Here is a 21,053-nt window from a genome sequence, read left to right as displayed (position 1 = left end):
CCATTTTAACAGACTTTGTTTCCTAGAGCAATTTTAGGTTCACGGCAAACATTGAGTGGCAAGTACAGATACCCTGTACATATTCCCCCTACCCCTGCCCCACACACAACACACCCCACTATCAACATCCCGGCACCAAAGTAGAATATTTGTTACAGTTATGAACCTGCATCAACGCATCACTATCACCCAAGTCCATAGTTTCCATTAGGGTCACTCTCGGTGTACATTCTACGGGTTTTGACGAATGTGTAATGACACATATCCACCATTATATCATCACACAGAGTATTTTCACTGCCCTAAACATCCTGCATGCTCCACCTGCTCATCCCTTCCTCCCTCCTATCCCCTGCAAACCACTGTCTTTTTACTGCCTCCAAAGTTTTGCCTTTTCCAGAAAGTCACATCACTGAAGTCATGCAGTACGTGGCCTTTTCAGATTGGCTTCTTTCACTTAGAACATGCATTAGAAGTTCCTCCATGTCTTTTCATGGCTTAACAGCTCACTTTTTATTCCACTGCCTGCATGCACCACAGTTCACCCATCCACTCACCTCCTGAGGGACATCTTGGTTGCTTCCAAGTTTTGCAATTATGAATAAAGCTGCTAGAAACATCCAGCGCAGGTTTTTGTGTGTGGACGTAAGTTTTCAACTCAAATATTTGAGTAAAACCAAGGAGCATGATTGCTGGATCATACGGTAAGAGTATGTTTAGTTTTGTAAGAAACCACCACACTGTCTTTCAAAGTGGCTGTACTGTTTTGCGTTCCCATCAGCATCGAATGAGAGCTCCTGGTGCTCCACATCCTCGCCAGCATTTGGCGTTGTCAGGGTTCTGGGTTTTGGCCATTCTATTCGGTGTCTAGTTGTATCTCACTGATGTTTTCATTTGCACTTCCCTGATGACATATGACGCACAGCATTTCTCACATGCTTATTTGCTGTTTGTACATCTTCTTTAGTGAGGTGTCTGTTTAGATCTTTTATCCATTTGTTAATTGAGTTGTTTTTTATTGTGGAGTTTTAAGAATTCTTGGTATATTTTGGATAACAAACCTTTATCAGTTAAGTCTTTTGCAAATATTTTCTCTTTCTGTGGCTTTTTTTCCTCATTCTCTTGAATAATTTATATTTTCCTAGAAAATACCTTCAATTCTTTTAGTACAAGTGTTTACTCTTGTCCTCTGTATCTGCACTAAATTCACCTTCTTGGGTGTCTGCTCAACATACAGCTGGGTGCTGGGCATTCACTGGTTAAGTACCTAGGCTGATTCCCAAGAACATGAACATTCTCCATTGGGGGAGCTACCCTTCATCATGATGCAACAACACTACGGTTTGGGTAGGATTCACACACATCAAGCATCTAGATTAGTCCAACCAATGTAATTAATTCACTAATTCCCCCCGGATGTTTGGGGGCCTATAGTCCCTGCTCGTCGCAGCCACATTGGGACCAAAAGGAAACCAGCCTGAGGGTAAAATCTACAGAGAAGCGCAGAGCTGAGAGTGAGGGAGAAAAAGTGAGCTGGAGCCCTGAGCAAACTATGCCTGAAGCCTGTCTAATTCAAGATCTTCGAGTTTTTGCCAGCTCTTTTATTTTAATTTTTTGGTAATTAAGTAATTTTTTTTTGTTTTTAAAGTTTCAGACCTTCAGAAAGTTACAAGAATAATACAAAGAACTTCTTCATACTCTACATTCCGAATCTCCAATTGTTAACATTTTACTCCACTTCTCTCCCTCTTTTTTTTCCTGCCCATAACCTCTAAATACCCTAGTGTGTAGCTAGTCAGTCTCCTACGTTGGAATGATTCCTCCAATCAAGAAATGAACATTGATACCAATCTCCCATCCAGTCCATAGATCTCCTTCCAATTTCACCAACTATCCCACGAATCGCTTTTTCTGTTTGGCCCAGGATCCTGTTCGAGATCACACGTTGTGTTTATTGTCCCGTCTCCTCGGTCTCCTTCCATCCAGAACGGTTCCTCGGCTGTTCCCTGTCTCTCCTGCCTTGAGAGTTTTAAGAGTACAGGACTTTCACTCCACAGGATGATCTCAACCTCAGGCCACTCGGGGTGTGCACACGTGCAGACCCGGCACTATGTTCTTGCAATTAACTACAGAGATGCCTGCTGAGCTCTTCTCCGTGCATCGCACCAGGAGGCCCACTATGTCCGCATCCCACCCCTCAAAATTCATATAAAATTCACCATTTTAAAGTGTATACTTCAGTGGTTTTTAGTGTATTCACTATTTTGTGCAAATCCCACCACTACCGAATTCCAGAATAGTTCCATCTCCCCAAAAAGAAACTCCATCCCTACTAGCAGTCCGTCCCATTGCCCCCTCTCGGCATCCCTTGGCAACCACTAATCCACTCTCTGTCTCTATGCATTTGGCCATTTTGGACATTTCACATAATGGAATCATACAACATGTTGCCTCCTGTGCCTGGCTTCTTTCATTTAGCATGTTTTCAAGGTTCATCCATATTGTAGCATGAGTCAGCACTTAATTCTCTTTTATAACTAAATAATACCCTACTGTATGGACAAACCATATTTTGTTCATCCATTGCTCAGCTGATAGACATTTGGTTTGTTTCCTCTTTTTGGAGACTGTGAATACTGCTGCTATGAATATTCACGTACAACTTCATTCACTTTTGTTTCGATACCGCCTGGTACGGTGCCTGGCACACAGTCGGTACTCAATAAACGTTTGCTGAATGAATGAAAAGTCCAGCTCATTTTCCTAAAGGGCTCCTCCTCCATGCGGCATAGAGGCAATGCTTCCATAACAAACAACAGCTGTCCTCAGTTGCCTATTAATGCCTGCCTCATTGCGTTCAGTGTCTCTGAACAGAAGGTGTTCCAGTGTCTCCGGGAGACTCTTCCATGTTGTCCGAGCTTCACCAAGAGAGTAAGATAGCCCTTTACGGCCTGTCATTCCTCACAAAGAGCAGGGGAATGCTTCCACTAATTTCTACTACAAAAGCATTTACTTCTCTTTTATCCTTTCTATGCTGCTCTATCCTACAACCTTTCCTCTTGCCCTGTCAGCCCTGCCCTTTCTTCCCAAATGCCAGGCTGAATTTCAGTGCCATATACTTCAGTATGTTCCTGCCTTCCCTATCGTGAGCTCCGACTCCCCAAGCGGGCTCACGTCCTACACCGTCAGCATCAATGGCGTCCCAGCCGTCTTACCCCTCAGTTCCCTTCCTCATGCCCTAGACTTAGTATCGGGTCTTCGACATCAAGGGGGACCATCTAGAATAGCACAGCCCACAAGAAATATGGGAGCCACACACAGAACTTAAAATCAGTAGATTCACCTCTCAAGACACTCCAAACATGCTCAAACATTTTCCAATAGCTAAACCAATCACGAATTTTTAAATTTAAATGTGTCTTAATTAAAATTAAAATTCTGTTCCTGAGTCACTAGTCACATTTCAAGTGCTCAATAGCCACATGTGGCTAGTGGCTACCACGGAGGAACTCACAATTCTAGAAAACAAACTAAACATCAAGAACAATAGCCACAGGACAAATTAAGACACATATCAAACTATCTGCAACCCAGAATGAAACAGGGACATTAAAAAACCCCTAAATACTAAGGACTGTGGGCCCTAGTCTTTGTTCATCCAGCAAGCATTTATTAACTACCTTCTATGAGCATGTGATCGGCCTTACCGTGAGAGGGGACACAAATAGCCTGGGAGAGACACGTCAAATTTCATTTACTAAGTACAGAATGAATTCAAGGCAACTCGAAATTAAGCCTCAAATAGTGTAGAAGAGGCTAATTCCAGCATTCTAATGGCTGTGCTTCAAAATTTCACTTGCAAGTCAAACACACTGCACATAAAACGCATTTCCCCACAGTGGCAGTTAGTAGAGCATGGTGAGGTGTTTAAGTTGGCTCCTAAAAGTTGATTTGATCTACAATAAAACTGAAATATTACAAAGTTACCATTTTGTTTAAGTCTAAAATCAAACTATGAGTCCCTGTATTTCCAACAGCTAACATTTAAACAACTATAGCCAAACATGTTTTTAATGGACACACAGTCCTTGAGGCCTTCAGCATGGTTGACCAGGCTTAAAGTTCAGCCTTATTTGAGCCACTAAAAGTCTAAAAGGAGGAATAAGCTGGAATGCTGACCTCAAAGCCAGAGGCACTGTGGGCCTAGGCTGACGAGTGATCTTCAGCCCAAAGAGGAAACTCTATTTTCAGACTTTCTTCCTCTAGGAGTCAAAATACTTTCCCTCTGATCAAGAGGTGAGATGAAGAGGAAAACAGAAGTCCTGACAACAGATGGGGGATCTGGATTCCTAGGTGGGGATGAGCAAGTAAGGGATGCCACAACATAAAGGGAGAGGCAGGATACAACAGAGCAAGTCTAACAGAGGGTGGATGGACACGCCAGGTATGTGTGAGTGGGCTTGGACAGCACCACCTGCCACGGGGCCGCTGCAGGAAAGGGTGACTCCCCCAAGAGCCCAGCGCCCCCATACGGCAGCCAGCCACCCAGGAGCCAACAGGCCAACATACTCTGCCTTGGGGGATGAAGCTGTCCCCTGAACACGCACAAGGAGGCACTAGGTGAGGGAGCTAGGAGGGGGAATATAGTCACAAGAGCATCCAGTCTGCCAGCGGCTCCTGAGCCCACACACAGCCAAGCATTTTAAACCAACACAGGGTCTAGCGGCAAATCTAGATTTTAAAAGTTAACGCTAACATTTAAAAACTGGAAGATTACCAACAAAATTCCAGCTGTCTAGCTTATTTTATGTATGAAATGAGATCTGGCCACCTGTGACAGTCCCTCAAGGCAACGCTCTTCTGGAGCTGAGCTGCAGCCGCTCTCTGGACAGCGCTTGTGCTCCCAGCTTGCTACTCCCTAAGCTTCCCCCTGCCCAGGTCCTCCGCAGCCTGTGCTAGCCTGACCCCTGGAGGCATCTGAGTTTGCTGTCCTCCCGTTAGCCCCGTGGAGCTTCACTTCTTCACCCAGGATGTGACTACAGCAGTGTCCAGCCTGGGTTAGATGCACGGGGAATGCAGCCTCAGAGCAGGGGTTCACTGAGTGCCCCGAAGGCAGCTGAGAAGGGGTGTGGGTGGGCGAGGCCTGGGACCAGGGGCTCAGGGAAGTGTCCCCAAGGAATGCTGTGTCTTCTGACTCCAAAGTTGCACCCTGACCTCCTGCCCGTCTCCCACTCCCTCATGCATCACTACAGCCGGGTGTTCCACAAACCCTGGGGATGCTGGGGCCATGACCCTGGGGTCAGCACCAAGGGCACCAGCAAGAGGCACCCATCCAATGCTCCATCTCCAGCAGCTCAGAGAGCACAGCGCCACAGTGAGGAGGCCACTGCCAGACCCATTTATAGTGAGAAACTGAGCCTCCAACTGAGCCTCCAAAGGGACAAGGGACTGGTCCAAGGTCACGTAGACTTGAAAGGCTTAGAAGCCAGGTCTGCCGGTCTCTCACACAAGCAGACAGGCCAGCCTCAGGTGATGACAACCAGGTGACCTAAGCACAGAGCGGGCTGTGTGTGTCATGGCGGGGGTGGGGGTACTGGACAGGCAGGCTGAGGAACAGATGCCCAGAGGGCAGAGTCTCCCAGCGTGGGGGCACTGTTGTCTGGAGAGCAGAGGAAAGGCGCTCTTGCTGGAGGACCAGCTCGTGCTAAGGCCTGGAGGTGCTGCAGGATGAGAAACACGGCTTGTACGTGACAGAGGGGGACTCCGGAAGCCGCCACCCTCATGTGTGGAGGCCCCTGGACTCCCACTCCTCCCGGCTTGAACCCCACCCTGGCAGCTCTGTCTCCATCTAAGTCTCTGTCTCCCCTCTTTCTGCTGCCCCGAGGCCCAGCCCCTGAGCTGGCTACTCCTCAGCATCCTGTGCTTTCCACATTGTTCTGTCTTGGTTCAGGCACCACAGCTGCATTCCCTCCCTTGAAGTGATAATTAAGTTTCTCATTACTGAGGAATACCCTCATGACCTGTCTTCAGAGTTTAAAAAGAATTAACATTGAAAGAAAATCAATTGATAAGGGTCAAAATGAGCACAGGGTGATAAGGTCGCTCAGTTCCTGGGAATGAGGAGCCCTGGTCCAGGAGGGAGAGAGGAGGTGAACTTGACCCCCATGAGGCCCGTGGGTAATCCTCTCGTGTATTCAGGGTTTCAGCCATCATCCCATGTCTGAACCCATTTCTGCATCTGACCCAGAGCCCCCCGAGGGCTCACAGGCTGGAGAGCTCATCAGAGTGTGATCACAGCACTGAGAGCCCAGGTGAGGCCCGAGGGGCTGCAGGAGGGGTGGGGATCAAGAACGGCTTCATGGAGGAGACGAGTTCTGAGCTGGGTCTCCAAGGACCAGCCATCATCTAGCCAGGGCCTGGCACCAGGCAGGAACCAAGTCCATGAGGAGCGAATGAGTGAGTGAACGAATGAACAGGCACCCACCTAACAGACAGAAGGAGGCGCAGCCAGCCCAAGCCGAGGCTGAGATGCAGGGCTCCTGGGGAAAGTGGAGAGCGGCTGCCATGGGTGCCCACCTCGCCCCCTTATGGCCGTCCTGACGCCACAATAGCCATTCTCTGCCCTCTCGGGAGCCCTGGTCTGCGCTCTGCTCTGCGAAGCTGCTCACCATTTCCAACCACACCTGCCTGTGTCACCTCTGCGTCCCCATCTGTAAGTGTAGCAGCCATTTGGCGGTTTGTGGAGAGGGGGAGGTCAGTGTGCAGCCCAAGGCTGAAGACAGGAGGGAGAAGGTCACAGGGTTCCCGAGGCAGTGCATCCAGGGGGTTGGCACATCGGCAAGGCAGGGGGTGGAGGAGTCCGCTGGTGGGGGCTCCCTCACCCAGAGGGACTTCATGGAGAGGATGCAGACATGGGGCAAGGGCTGAACTCCGTTTAGGTCAAGCTGACTTCAAGAAGCTCAAGGACACTCAGAGAGACAAGTCTAGGGGGAAGTGGAAGTGGGGGTGAAGGTGCAACAGAGGGTCAGGGTCAGAGCTCGAGACCCAGATGAGATGGGGCAGTGGAGGGGCTGGAGGACAGCGAGGATATTCATCCAGTGGGGTCGTTAAGAGGAAGACCACTGTGTTGATTTCACAGCCTCCTGATGCCTAATACAGCTGGGCCCAGGGAGGCCATTCAATGAACACATACTGACTTCACCCAAATTCACCCGGTTCTACATTAAATCATAGAATAGAATAGAATTTGCTGAACTCAGGTTAACTAGCTAGAAAGGTGAGAGCAAGGATTATAAACAAAAGCGAAATTCAGATTCGAGACAAAACTAACACTCCACACTAATAACTAAGACTCTCTAAGTTGTAGCCCACTGTGGCCTCAGGGCCTTTGCACTTGCTGGTCTTGTAGCCTAGAACACTCTACCCTCTGCATTGCTTACTCCCTAAAGATCTTGAGGAATTTGCTCAAGTCCTTCCTCACTTTTTCACCATGGTACATACTCCCGCCTGGCTTTGTGTATATTTTACTTACTTTTTCTCAGCCCCTACTAGGCTGGCAGCTGTATGAGACTGGAGACCTCAGCCTGCTTCTCCCACTGCTGCCCGGTGTCCGGAGCTGGCCCAGCAGCATTAGGGCCTCACTGACTTGCGCTAGTGAGTGAACGCTGCAGATTACAAAGGAGCACGCTTCCAGGAGTGCTAAGCGTTATCTGTTCATTCGCTGTCCATGGAGCCCTGCTCTGTGCCCAGCCCTGACTCAGGCTGGAGGCACGGACAGACAGCAGTGAAGGAGATGAGACAAACTCTGCTGCACCCATGGAGCCATCACAGAGGGGGACAAACATTGAGCAGAGCACAGCAGGTTAGATGGCAGAAGTGCCACAGAGGAAAAGCAGGGCCGGGGAAGCAGGAGGGGGGGATGGGGGCAGTGGTGGGAGGAGACGAGAGAGGGGGAGGCCCAGATGGTGCAGGGCCTGGGGGCTCCTGTGAGGACCTTCCTCTGGGTGGGGAGAGTCATGGTGGGTGCTGAGCAAGGGGCCGGGCCCTGAACGCTGTAAGGGGAATGGGGTGGTTGATGTCAGGGGACTGGGGTGGGGACGCTGTCGCTGTAGATGGAGCAGGCAGGGAAGGCTCCTCAGGTGACATTTGAGCTGAGCCTTGTCTGGACCATGTGTCTAGCTTCTGTAACCTGATGCTTTAACATCTGTCCTGCGTGCACATGCGGACACGCCTTGTTCTTAATCCGATCAATTCAGCCTCCTGCCTCCCTCGTCCTGCCGACCCGCCACCCCAGGGAGAACCCTCCTTCTTGGGCCCATTTTTCAAATACAAACCAACCAATCCAGTGTCCATCCACACCCCAACTACCTCCTCTATTGGACACGTGTAGTCGAGGCCGCTACCCCCTGCCCTTGTCCCCCAGGGTGGGTATCAGACAACTGGGACAGCCTCGTGCCCCAAAGCCTGTGAAGTTATTTAGACCAGCCAGTCCTGAGCCTGCTCACCCTGCCTCGCTGTTCCTTCCTCCAGAAACCACAGGAAAAGCTCCTCCTGCCCACAGTGTCCCCCGCTCCCTCTGCCTCCTGACCACCCTGGGGCTTCCCCGTGGGGGCCTGTGTGCTGTGGGGTGGCCCCTTTGGGAACTATGAGCAACAAACTATCTTGTCAATGGCATCATCTCCTCATCTGTTGGCCTTCCCGAACCTCCAGATTTCCATTAATACATTCTATTTTAAACCGGCCCTACAAGATATTTTGCAGACACTAAGCTTAAACAAATGAAGAACAAATATCTTTTACAAGGGTAGTTTTTACTTCAAAGTATCTTTTTGGGGTTCAGGCAACAACACCACTCTCTCAGTAACTTTAAGAAGCTCCCAGCAGCCCGCCACCGGCCCTGGGTGGGGCCAGAGGGAGAGATTGACCTTGCCCCCTCACGCTGCCCAGCACGGAGGAGGTTGCCACGGCATGTGACCTCTGGGCCCCCTGGAATGTTGCTGGTGCTGTGGGTGGAGGGGAAGGCCCCAGGCCCATGCAGGGGGGTTGGGCTTGGGGTGGCGGTCCTGGACTCCAGGCCGGGTAGGACACTGCCAGGTTCTTTGGCCTTCAGCTCTGATTCCGCGTTCCCCTCAGGCAGCTGATGCTGGTTTGCAGCCCTGCAGAGCCAGGCGGGAAAGCCAGGTTTGATGCGATGGCGTCTCCCTGCGCACGCAGACGCCTTCAGCTGCGCCGAGTAGGTGAGGGAGAAGCTGCGGCTGCTGGGGTCCATGGGAGGCACATAAGGTCTTACGAGGATGCTGTGGCCCACCACCCGTGGTTTCTTGTCACTAAGCATTAAGTACGTGGCCATGAGGGAGTCATATCGCTTGTTTCGTAAAGAGTCTTCTATCCTGTCCTGCTGAAACCCCATGCTCAGCATTACACTCATTACCCAGGGATCCCTGGTGTCAAAGGGCAGCTCCTTGTAGGGCCGCAGTTTCTCTTGCCCCATGTTCACCCAGCGGTCCTTCAGTATTTGCTTGGCAGTTATTCTTTTTTGTGGGTTGAGGGTGAGCATTTTGCCGAGGAGGTTCCTGCACTCCCAGGACAGGAACATCGGCAGCGGGAACCTCCCACTCAGCACCCGCCTGCGCACCGTCGCCAGGTCACACCCCCAGAACGGCGGGGCCCCGGTGAGCAGGAAGAACAGCACCACGCCCAGGCTCCACACGTCCGGCGGGGGCCCGGCGTAGGCTCGGCCCTGCAAGGTCTCCGGGGCCGCGTACCAGGGGCTCCCGCACTGGGTGCTCAGCTCCTGGCCCAGGAACACGGCGCTGCTGCCGAAGCCCGACAGCTTCACGTGGCCCTCGCCGTCCAGAAGGACGTGCTCCAGCCGCAGGTCCCGGTGCACCACGCCCTTCCGGTGGCAGTACTCCAGGGCCGAGGCGAGCTGCCGAAACTTCCCTCTGGCCTCGTCCTCCGCCATGGGGCCGCTCTTCCGGATGTGGTCCAGCAGGTCTCCTCCGCTCACGAGCTCGCTGACGATGAAGGACGTCTCCTCTGTGGCCACGACCTCCAGCAGCTTGAGCACGTTCGGGTGGCGCACGGTCTTCAGGCTCTGGACCTCGCAGTGCAGCGCCTTTGCTCTGGAGGCGCTCTTCCCACTCCTCTCCACCATCTTAACCGCCACCTCGGTCCCGGTGGGCAGGTGCCGGGCCAGCTTCACCTTGCAGTAGCTGCTCTGCCCGATGGTCTTTAGCAGCTTGTAACTGGCTACATGGGTCTTACTGTTGCCAGAGGTGGCCGCCAGGCCCAAAGACATGGTGACCTGAAACTAACGCTAACTAACACTACTCCCTACTTACTAATTAGGCTAATAAACAAAAGTAACTAACTCTAATGATTCTAAGAAGGGCACCTATACTAACTAACTATAGTAACAAACAATAAAAACTATAAGAAATACGTTAACTATGCTATCTACACTAACAATACAAACTATACTAACTGCACTAATACTAAAAGTACTAACCAAAAAATTTAAAGAAAATGGGAGAAACAACAAAAACAAAGAAAAAAATTAAAATGAGGAAAGAATGAAGAAAAATGGAGAAAAAGAAAAAAAGGGAAAAGTAAAAAGAAAAATTAGAAAAACAAAAAGAATAAAAAATGAGAAAAATAAAAAGAAAATAAATAAAAATTAAAAAACGAAAAGAACAGAGAAAAATAAAACAATCAAAAATCAAAAAACAAAAATGAGAAAGGAGAACCAAGAAAAATAAAAAAGAAAATAATAAATAAAAATGAAAAAAGAAACAAAGAAAAATAGAGAAAAAGTAAAAACTGAGAGAAAGGAAAAGAAAAATGAGAAAAAGACAAAAAGAATAAAAAAATGAGAAAGGAGAACAAAGAAAAATCAAAAAGGAAATAAAAATGAAAAAAGAAAAAACAGTAGATGAAAAAATAAACAAAATGGGGGAAAAAATCTGAGAAAACAAGCTGGGTGCGGTCTACCAACAGGTCACCAAAACAGCTGCCTGGGCAAAAGACCGAAAACCTAACCCCACCCAGAGGCTGATATAGGTTTTCATCAATTCCATCATAGTGGCTCCTTATGAGGTCAGAGCAAGAAAGGCACCAGGCATGGCTGGGGATAGACTCCAGTGGTTGGCTCACTTTTTGGTCTCAAGACCCCTTTACTCTTAAGAAAAAGGACCCCAAAGAGTTTTTTACTTGTGTGGGATATTAGAGAGTGGTGTTTCCTTTATTAGCAATTAAAATCTGTAGGATGCTTCAATGGCCTTTTCACTTCTAATTTAAAAATATGTAATCATATTTGGCTTTTAAAGACCTCATAACGACTAGACTTCAAATATTCAATTCCTTTTCCTTAAATTCTGATTAATCTGAAAATGATCCTACAACTTAACTGATAGTATAATACTATAGGAAAATGTTCTGTTGCATAAGACATGCGAAGGGACAACATTAATGTTCACAGAGCTGAGAAGAAGAGAGCTTTCCTCCTATTTTCCCAGTTAGATCAGGAGCTGATTTCTCACCAGAAACCTTGGAGGCCAGAGGGCATGGGCTGACGTACTCAAAGTGCAGAAGGAAAAAGAATCCAACCAAGAATCCTATATCTGGCAGAACTGTCCTTAAAACATGAGGGAGGAATTAAGACATTCCCATAGAACCCACGGCTGAGAGAGTGCTGTAAGCCAGACCTGCCTCCAGCAAGGGGAGTCCTTCAGGCTGAAAGGAAACCACAGGGGACCGTAACTTGACACCTTATGCAGAAATAAAGGTCTCTGGTCCAAGTAAGTATGCTGACTCCAGTGGAGAGGGTCTCAATTGAGTTGAACTGTCAGGGAATTGTCAGATGTCAGGGAATTGCTGGTGGTGTGGAAACACTTTGCCCCCCTATCCACACATCAGAAGTGGGTACTAGGATTCTAACCAGGTGAGCTCACAGTGTGCAAACCCACCATGCACACACTTATTACAGAAGCACTGTGCAGTGTGTGTTGTAGTCTATAAAAACATTGAGAACAATAATCTGAAAGGGGGAAGAAGGAGGGGGGTAGATGATACGAGATTAGCTAGGAGCTGACAATTGCTGGAACTGGGCACATGGGGGGAGTAGTCATTATACTGTTTTTCCTACTTTCGTGTCTCTCTGGTTTTCCACAAGAAAAAACTGAAGAAAAACACAAAAGTGAGTGAATTTGGATACCCGCACTCCTGGACTCCTGCTAAGTGCCAGGTGGGGAGCAGGCACGTGATGCACCGTGGCTTCTGTGAGGTCGGCTCAGAGAGGCTGGAGAGACCATCCTCCTCTCACAGCCACACTGCAGAGCTGGTCCGATCAGATCTGTGGTCACGATCACGGCACCCCTTCTCTGGGTGAGAGCCCCATCAGAGCATATGATCAAAGCCATGGACCCCACGCCAGAAAAAAGCACACACTCCACTGCAAGTCTGGCCATGGAGAGTCCTGTGCACTGGCCACAGAGCAATGTCGAGCAATTGAGACAGCTGGCCTTGACTGTCCCAGCTTTGGGGTGTTCCACCGTGTCTTAACTATTTGGGGTGGTGCAGGCTTGGAGAAAGAGCCAGGCAATATGCACTTCAAGGACATGAAGATCTTTAGCCCAGGATGTGAGGCCAACATAAAAGGTGGCATGTTTCCCACCGCACACGGCCGAGAGAAGACGAGGCCTGTGTGGTCAGCAGGGGCAGGCGTGGGGGAAATGGGAGCAGGGGTCAAAGGGCACATGCTGCAGTCAGCAGGATGAGTCAGTCTAGAGAGCTAACGTGCAGCAGTAATAACACTGCTGTCTCATGCACTGGAAATTTGCTGAGAATGGATTTCAGGTGTTTGCACCAAGAAAAAAAAAGACAATTATGTGAGGAGATGTACATGTTAATTAGCTTTACTGTAGCAACCACTTCACTATGTATCGGAGTACCAAAACATGTTGTACATCTTAAATATGTATAATTTTTATTCTCTTCCCAAAAAGACAAGGTCTGTGGTAGGAATGGCCAGTAGCTGTACCTGGACTCTGTGATTTCTACGATGGAAGGAATGACACTCCTGCCAGGTTCAGGCCTAACCTTGAAAAAGACTGGCAAGTGGCACTTTCTCTCTCTTAGGAACCAGCCATGATGCTGTGAAGAAGCCCACGTGGCCACATGGCAGAGGACCAAGGCCCCTGGCCATCAGCCCCCCTGAGCTCCCAGCTTGTCAGCCAGCACCAACTTGCCAGCATTGTGAGCAAGGCCTCAGCTGATGTCACAGAGGGCGGAGAGGAGCTGTCCCCCTGGGCCCAGCCCAAACGGAAATCATGAGTGAACAAATGATGATTTTCATTTTAAAGCACTAACATTGGGGGTGGATTGTTACACAACGACAGATGACCACAACACCCCTCCCCCCTTGCTCCATGCAGGCTCCAGTTCCTCAAAGGCCCCGAAACCCCCATTACTGAGTGAATGTTTGTGTCCTCCCCAAATTCCTCCGTTGAAACCCTAACCCCCAGGGTGGCTGTAGCTGGAGACTGGGCCTGTGAGGAGGTGCTAGGGGCTAAATGAGGTCATGAGGGTGGGGCCCTAGCTCGGTAGGACCAGTGCCCTGACAAGAAGAAGGGACGAGAGCATGATCTCTCCACCACGTGAGGCCCTGGGGAGAAGGCGCCAGCCAGGAGGACGAGTCCCCCCAGGAACCCGCCCTGCCAGATGCTGATCTGGGGCCTGCAGCCTCCAGAACTGTAGGAAAATGAACTTCTGTTGTTCACGCGGCCGTCTATGGCACTCTGTTGTGGCAGCCAAGCTGACAGATGCCCCCAGCCTCAAAGCCCCTGCCCACCCCTGCTCCTGCCTGGAAAGCTCCATGGACTTAATGCCTGCCATTGCCCCTCTCAGCAGCCGCGGCTCTATGCAGCGGCATCACTGACCGCCCTCCACACCCTCGGCCAGGCCTCCGCCATCCATCCCTCTCTGAGCAGCCGGCTGCTCTCCTCTCCACCCAGGCTGTTCTGCAGCTGATCCTCCTGGAGGACGCTGCACCTCCCTGAACTCCGCACAGGACCTGCGCACACGTGCTCTGGTTTAGAAAAGACAGTGGCACTGCCCAGGAAGGTCAGAGCACCTTTGGACCCAGAAGTTCTGCTCCCAGGTATAAATGCCAGTGAAGCGTGGGACACGGCCTAGGGTGGTGTGCTCTGGGAGCCCCAAGCTGGAATGGGCCTGCATGTCTCAATGGGACAATGGCTGAATATGGCCCATCCACACAAGGGACACAAAACAGCCACCAGAATGCAGGTACCCTGGCCGCCCTCAGCAGCCGAGTGAGTCACCCAGGCAGCCAGGCTGCAAACGGGGTGCACATTGCAATTTACGTAAAGGAGAAAAATGGGGAAAATGCAACGCCTCAGCTGAACGTGCCCCTGGGGAGTGAGACTATGAGGCTGAGGAGGGACACGACTGTCACAAAGTCAGGGCACTGACAGTCACCCCAGGGAGAGGGGCTGTTGTCAGGGGGGATACAAGTGCTTCTGGGCTGCTAGCAATATCCCATCTACTGACACAGGTGGTGAATACAGACATCTCCACGACATGAATCTTTAAACTGCACACACACACATACACATATGTATGCGTATACACTGTGTGTCTTCTGTGTGTCTATATCATAATTTTGAAAAGGAAAAAAAATGAGCAATTGTCCAACAAAGTGATGGATTACTATTTCAAAAGGAGAAGAGAGCCCCCACTTTGCTCCTCCCACATCCAGGCCCCTTGTCACAGGTGGACGCCCCCAGCCTCCCCTGCCAGCGCCCGAACACCCAGCCCCGCCCTGAGAACTTGCCAACAGCAAATAACATCCAAAGCAGGGAGTTCCCAGCGATGTGTGCTCCAGCTGCCTGAATGGAAACCCCTTGTTCTAGAAGGACATTGGACGCCCTGTCCAGCAATTCCAAGTGGGCATCGGTGCCCACCACAAAGCCCCCTGTGCTGGCAGGTGATGGAAGACTGGAATGGCCAGCAGAAACTTGTGCTGTCTCCTTGCTCCAGGGGACAGGGACAAGGAGCAGACAGCTCTCTGTCAGCGGGACGACTCTCCAAGGCCATTCTCAGGAAGCCTGAAGGAAAGCAAGCTGTGGACGGGGAGGAAGGGTCGTCTGGGAACAACGGGAGAGGGTGTTTGTCCTCGCTTTCTTCTCCATTTCATCACAGCTGTGCGGGAGGAAAGCAGGCAGGGCAGGGTATGTGTGCATGTGTGAGTGTGTGCGTGTGCATGTGCATACCTCAAGCTTCATCTCCATCTCCATCTCTCCTGGGGGAAGCCAGATCCCCTACCTGTGAGCGGCCCTGTGGAGGGGCCCACATGGTGAGGACTTGACGCCTCCTGCCGCCAGCCACACACGGGAGATTACAGGTAGATTTCCAGCCCTGGGATGAGGCGGCCACAGCTGACATCCTCACTGACCCCACGAGAGCCCTGAGTCAGAGCTGCCCAGCCATGCTGCCCCTGGGCTCCTGACCCACAGAGACGAGAAAATAAACACTTACTGCAGTAGCTGCTCAGTGTCGGGGTCATTTGTCACCCAGCAGGAGAGAGACCCCTCCTCAGAGCCTCTCCGCTATCCCCCCGCTTGGCAGCCTTCACTCAGGGCCCCTGGAGCCATCTCACGTCTGTTTACCGTCTCTGCCTTTCTTGTTAGGAGGAAGCCCCCGTGAGGACAGGGGATTTGTTAGGTTCACTGTAGGGTCCCCACATTCCAAGACAGTACAGAGGCTCCTTGACAAATGGCTGAGGTGCAGCAATGCGGCAAACCAGCAGCCCCATCACTCTGATGTCCCGTGTCTGAGAAGCCAGAATATGACAGGGAACAAGCACGAGCCCTGAGTCAGTCCTTCCTGGTCCCAGCCCCAAGCAGCATGAGTCACCCAACCTGTAGGAGCCTCGGTTTGCTAGTCTGTGGATCAAGGATGATAGTAACAGCGGGAAGTCAGGCCAGTGTGCACTGTGGAGGCTAGGGGCTCTGAGAGCCAGTGCTCCTGGGACAAAGAGGGAGCTTCCTGCTGTCCCCTATTATAGCACAATAGATAACTGAGCCTTCAAGGGGCCTTCGGAGGGTGAAGGTACAACTGATCATGTTGTTCACTCTTATTTCACTTCTCTGGTGGACCCTGCAGGCTGATTCACTCAACACACTCAATGTGTGCCGAGCCCCTCCTTCTGTGCTTGGCTGCATGGGAGTCTCTGGAAAAAACTGAAACCTGCATCTCCCTGACTCCCTTGCAGCCAGGGTTCTGCCAGTGGCCTCAGCTCCTCTGGACAGATGCCTGCCTGAGGTTTAAAAGGTGGAAGTGAGCCCCCCAAGGTGGTGGAGGATGGGGCTCCTGGCTGGCAGGGGACAGAGGGTCCAGTTCTCCCACAGCAGCACGCTCCAGTGTCTGGGCCTGAGCATCACAGGCAGTGGGGTTTCCACGGCAACAGTCGAGGGCGGGCTTACTGATTGTCCAGGTGAATGTTAGTGTTGTCCGTGGCCATGGGGCATCCAAGCTTGGTCCCCTGGTGGTCCTGGCATCTCAGTCCTAGCACCCATGAACAGATTCCCCTCTGCTCGAACCAGAAAGAATGGATTCTGTCGTCTGCAACTAATCACTGAGACAGGCACAAGTTCAGATTCTGAAATCACCTCTATTGTTTGTCTCGTGTGAAAAAAATACAGGAAAGTTTAAGAAAAATAAGTAAAAATCTTCTATAATCCCACTGCCTGGAAGTAATCACTGTAATATTTTTGCATGTTTCCTTCCGGACTTTGCATTCTATCCGTTTTGTTATGGGGTCAAAATGACGGTTTATATCATCCTATGCGAGCTTTGCTCACTCAGCAGGGAGTGTAAAAGCGTCCCAGTCACCTTGTCCACGAGGCCTGCAGCAGCTTTCTAAACTAAGTCAGTTTCCTCTTTACCCACTCTTACTTTTTTTAAACCATATTCTTGAGGTATGATCGACATGCAAAAGCTGTGCAGATTGAACACACACAATTTGATGACTTTGGAGATGAGTATTCATCTGTGAAAGCATCACCACCATCTATGCCATGAACGTATCCATCACCTCCAGAAGTTTCCTCCACCCTTTTTATTTATTATTGTGTGTGTGTGTGATAAGAATATCTACCATAAGATTTACCCTCTGAGCAAAGTTTTAAATACAACACCCAGCACTAGTACCCAGAGGCACAGTAGCTCTCCAGGACATGCTCACCTTGAGTAACTGACACTGTACCCTTTGACTGACACCTCTCCATTTCCCCTTGCCCCAGCCCCTGGCAACCACCACTCTACTCTCTTCTTCTGTAAGTCTGACTGTTTTACATGCCTCCAGTAAGTGGTATTACGTAGTATTTCTCCTTCTATGTCTGCCTTCCTTCACTTAGCATAACGTCTTCTAGACTCACCCAAGCTGTTAGAATGGCACGATTTCCTTCTTTTTTCAAGGATGAATAATATTCCATTGTGTGTGGCTAGTGGCTACCATGTGGGAACTCACAGTTCTAAAAAACAAACTAAACATCAAGAACAATTGCCCCAGGAGAAATTAAGGCAAATATCAAACGATCTGCAACCCAGAACAAAATAGGGACATTAAAAAAGCCCTAAATATTAAGGACTGTGGGCCTTATTCTTCGTTCATCCAACAAGCATTTATTAACTACCTTCTCTGAGCATGTCATGGGCCTCAACATCGGAGAGGACACAAACAGCCCGGGAGAGGCACGTCATATTTCATTTACTAATTACAGAATGAATTCAAGGCACTCAAAATTAAGCCTCAAATAGCGTAGAGAAGGCTAACTCCAGCCTCTAGTGGCTGTGCTTCAAAATTCCACTTGCAAGTCAAACACACTGCACATAAAATGCATTTCCCCACAGCGGCAGTTTGTAGAGCATGGTTAGGTGTTTAAATTGGCTCCTAAAAGTTGACTGGACCCATAATAAAACTGAAATATTACAAAGTTTCAATTTTAAGTCTAAAATCAAAACCATGAGTTTTGTTTTTCCAACAGCGTAACATTTGAATAAACATACTCAAACATGTTTTTAATGGACACACGGTCCTTAAGGCCTTCAGCATGGCTGACCAGGCTTAAAGCTCAGCCTTATTTAAGCCACTGAAAGTCTAAAAGGAGGAATAAGCTGCAATGCTGACCTCAAAGCCAGATGCACTGTGGGCCTAGGCTGACGAGTGATCTTCAGCCCCAAAGAGGAAACTCTATTTTCAGACTTTCTTCCTCTCGGAGTCAAAATACTTTCCCTCTGATCAAGAGGTGAGATGAAGAGGAAAACAGAAGTCCTGACAACAGATGGGGGATCTGGATTCCTAGGGGGGGATGAGCAAGTAAGGGATGCCACAACATAAAGGGAGAGGCAGGATACAGCAGAGTGAGTCCCAGAGCCAGCAGGGGGCCAGCCTTGCTTGACTGGGGAAGGGAAGGCAGAGGGACTAAGAGTAAGAATAACGGGGCTGGAGGGAGGGTTGGTGCTAGGGGTACTGAGTATTTAGGGACAAGGAGAACTGAAAGGAGAGGCTCAGGATAGCATCCTCATTTGAATCTAAAGGTCCCATTTAAGGGCATTTGAGAACAGAAAACTGCTGCTGCTAATGATGATGGTGATAATGGTGATGACAGATAGCACCTAAGAGTTGACATTTACCATTTTCTACATAAGACAAACTGTTCAAAGTTATTCACATATATACTGTTATGTAATCCTCATTTAAGGGGAAAGGTCTCCATGCAGTGGAGAGTTCTGAACAGAACGCTGAGGAAAGAGTCGGAGAGCCAGAAAGGAGGGGAGGGGACTTGCCAAAGAAGGAAAACAAAACACACTTGTTGGCACTTTAACTTTATCCAATATACTCTGTCAGTTTTAACAACCATTCCTTTCTTATTTGGTCTCAGACCAAATAACTAAGACTACACCTGTCTTTCTAAAACCAAGGGCCAGACTCTCACTGGAGGCTCAAACAATATTTGTAGATAACGATAATGACACGCTTTTAGAGCCCAACAAACCTGAGTTCAAGTCACAGTCTGAGGCTCTTAATAGTTCTTAACCGTTAGTAGTTGACCTTGGGCAAATTATTTTTTAACCCTTCTGAATGCTGTCTTTATCATTCTCACAAAGGAGAATGAGCTAAAAAAACTATCAAAATGTCCTAAGTATCCACTTGCCCAGCTCTCACAAACCCACTTTCTCCTTGCCAGAAAGCTCCACAGAAAGCAAAATAATCCCTCTCCCAAAAAAACAAAAACAAAAAATCCTCATCACACACCTACCCTCTTCTGAGAAATCAGGAGAACTCAGCATGACCCACCAACAGGAACTAAGATTGGTACTGCGACACTGTGCCCCTTTCTCACCCTCCCAATGTGAGAGGAGTCACAAACAGAAGCTGTGCCCTGCTCCCTTCCGTAAAGAAAGCCCAGCCTGACTCTGGCCTCAAACTGCACCAACCACTCCTGAGGATGCAGAGGATGTCTCGAATTTACCCAGCCCTCACAAGGTGATAACAGCTACCATCTACCATGCACGCAAAAGATCCAGTTTGAAACTGAGGATTTCAAAACAAAGTATCGAAATAGCGTCAGCATGGTCTCCGTGAGGTGGGTCATTTACCAACTCTCTGACTCCTTTTCACTCCCAGGAACATCGGAGGATCCATGATATTGGAAAAAATGGGGGTATGAACAATACAAACTAACAAACAGCACAACATTCCCCTAAGTCCTCTGGCTCTGGAACATGTGACATTCACAGAGGTTGTCTCTCCAGCTCTGGGTCACCCAGAGCAGTGCAGCCTCATCTACTCACTTGCAGCTTGGGCTTGGCTAGAAAGACCCCATCACGGTGCCCATGGCGTGCAACCGTCCAGCTGCACAGGGCCCCCACAGGCAGAAGGGCCCCACACTTGGTTGTTGTTGCTGTATTGAAATTCTTGACAATTAATCATTATTAATAATTCTTAACAAGGGGCCCTGCATTTTCATTTATATTGGGTCCCATAAATTACGTAGCTGCTCTGGTACTGCCTGACTCAGAAGAGGAGTTCAATTCACAGCAGCAACTTGTCAGCTGTGGGGGCAGCCAACACACCAGGTGGCTTAGGGTCAGAACTAACAACTAGTTAGAAAACACACTAGTTTTCAACCTTGGGAAGGAAGGACTTGACCCCACACTACTCCCTCAAAAACAAAAACAAAGTGGTGATTGCAATTCCATTTGAAAGATGGAATAATTAAGCCAGTTAAGCCTAATTTCCGCTGGTTCTATTACCCCAGAGGGGGAAGCCATCGGGTGCTCACTTAGGGAGACACTAGGTGGTAGTTCCAGCCACCCAAGGAGGGTTGGGTTAGGAGGCAGCGCACAGCAACCACTTCCAGCATAAAGGAAGAAGCACAAGGAGGCACACTCACATCAAGGAGTCAGTCACCCTAAGTAGAAAACGCAGGACATGAATGAAGGTCAACACCCAGGGTCAACCAAAAATTCAGTGAGGAGAAGCACTTCCGTGTGTGTGTTTTACAGAAAAACTGAGCATCTAAGACTTACTTTTTTAAAAATTAGAGACTTTTTTAAGAAGTAACAAACCACTTCTAAATTCTTTCTTCTGGTTAGGACAATTCTTCACAGGAAACCAAAACTCTTATTCTAACACTTAAACAAGTAAAACTGCTATAACTGCTTTCAATTCTTTAGTTTATCTAAAGATTTCAACAAATGGCGGGGGCACGAAGTGCAGACCCTCCCCCGCTGCTGCAAATGCCCCGAACACCCCAACCCCCAAGGAAGGCAGAGCCAGGGCTCCCTGTTACGCCCGCAATTCCAGAGAGGAATTTCAAAGGTCAGGTCTCTAGCACCATCAGGAAACTTGGGTAACAACTTGAGAGAGAAAAGCCCCTGATGCTGGAAATCTAGGGCCAAAAACAGCAAACTCAATCAGGTAAAAGTCAACCAAGTTAATTGCAATGAAGCAATTCAAATTAGCTTTT

General features: G+C 49.3%; 1 protein-coding gene across 8 annotated transcripts in view; it reads right to left on the bottom strand.

The window, feature by feature from the left end:
• Positions 1–17,683: 17,683 nt before the first annotated feature.
• LOC102148719 (coiled-coil domain-containing protein 93) overlaps positions 17,684–21,053 on the bottom strand; it is a 55,438-nt gene continuing 52,068 nt past the window's right edge. For 4 of the 8 annotated variants that reach the window (XM_070240717.1, XM_070240718.1, XM_070240719.1 and 1 more), the window contains one exon: positions 20,744–20,975. In XM_070240717.1, coding sequence (XP_070096818.1) covers positions 20,924–20,975 — 52 coding nt within the window. In that variant the 3' untranslated portion in view covers positions 20,744–20,923. Of the gene's footprint in view, positions 20,976–21,053 lie in introns of all 8 variants that reach the window. The other 4 variants (XM_070240720.1, XM_070240721.1, XR_011428169.1 and 1 more) reach the window with 3 other exon arrangements.

Source organism: Equus caballus, chromosome 18 (assembly GCF_041296265.1).
Source record: "Equus caballus isolate H_3958 breed thoroughbred chromosome 18, TB-T2T, whole genome shotgun sequence".
NCBI classification, from domain to species: domain Eukaryota; kingdom Metazoa; phylum Chordata; class Mammalia; order Perissodactyla; family Equidae; genus Equus; species Equus caballus.
Note: the sequence above shows the minus strand (reverse complement) of the source record. Positions and strands in the feature narration are given on the sequence as shown.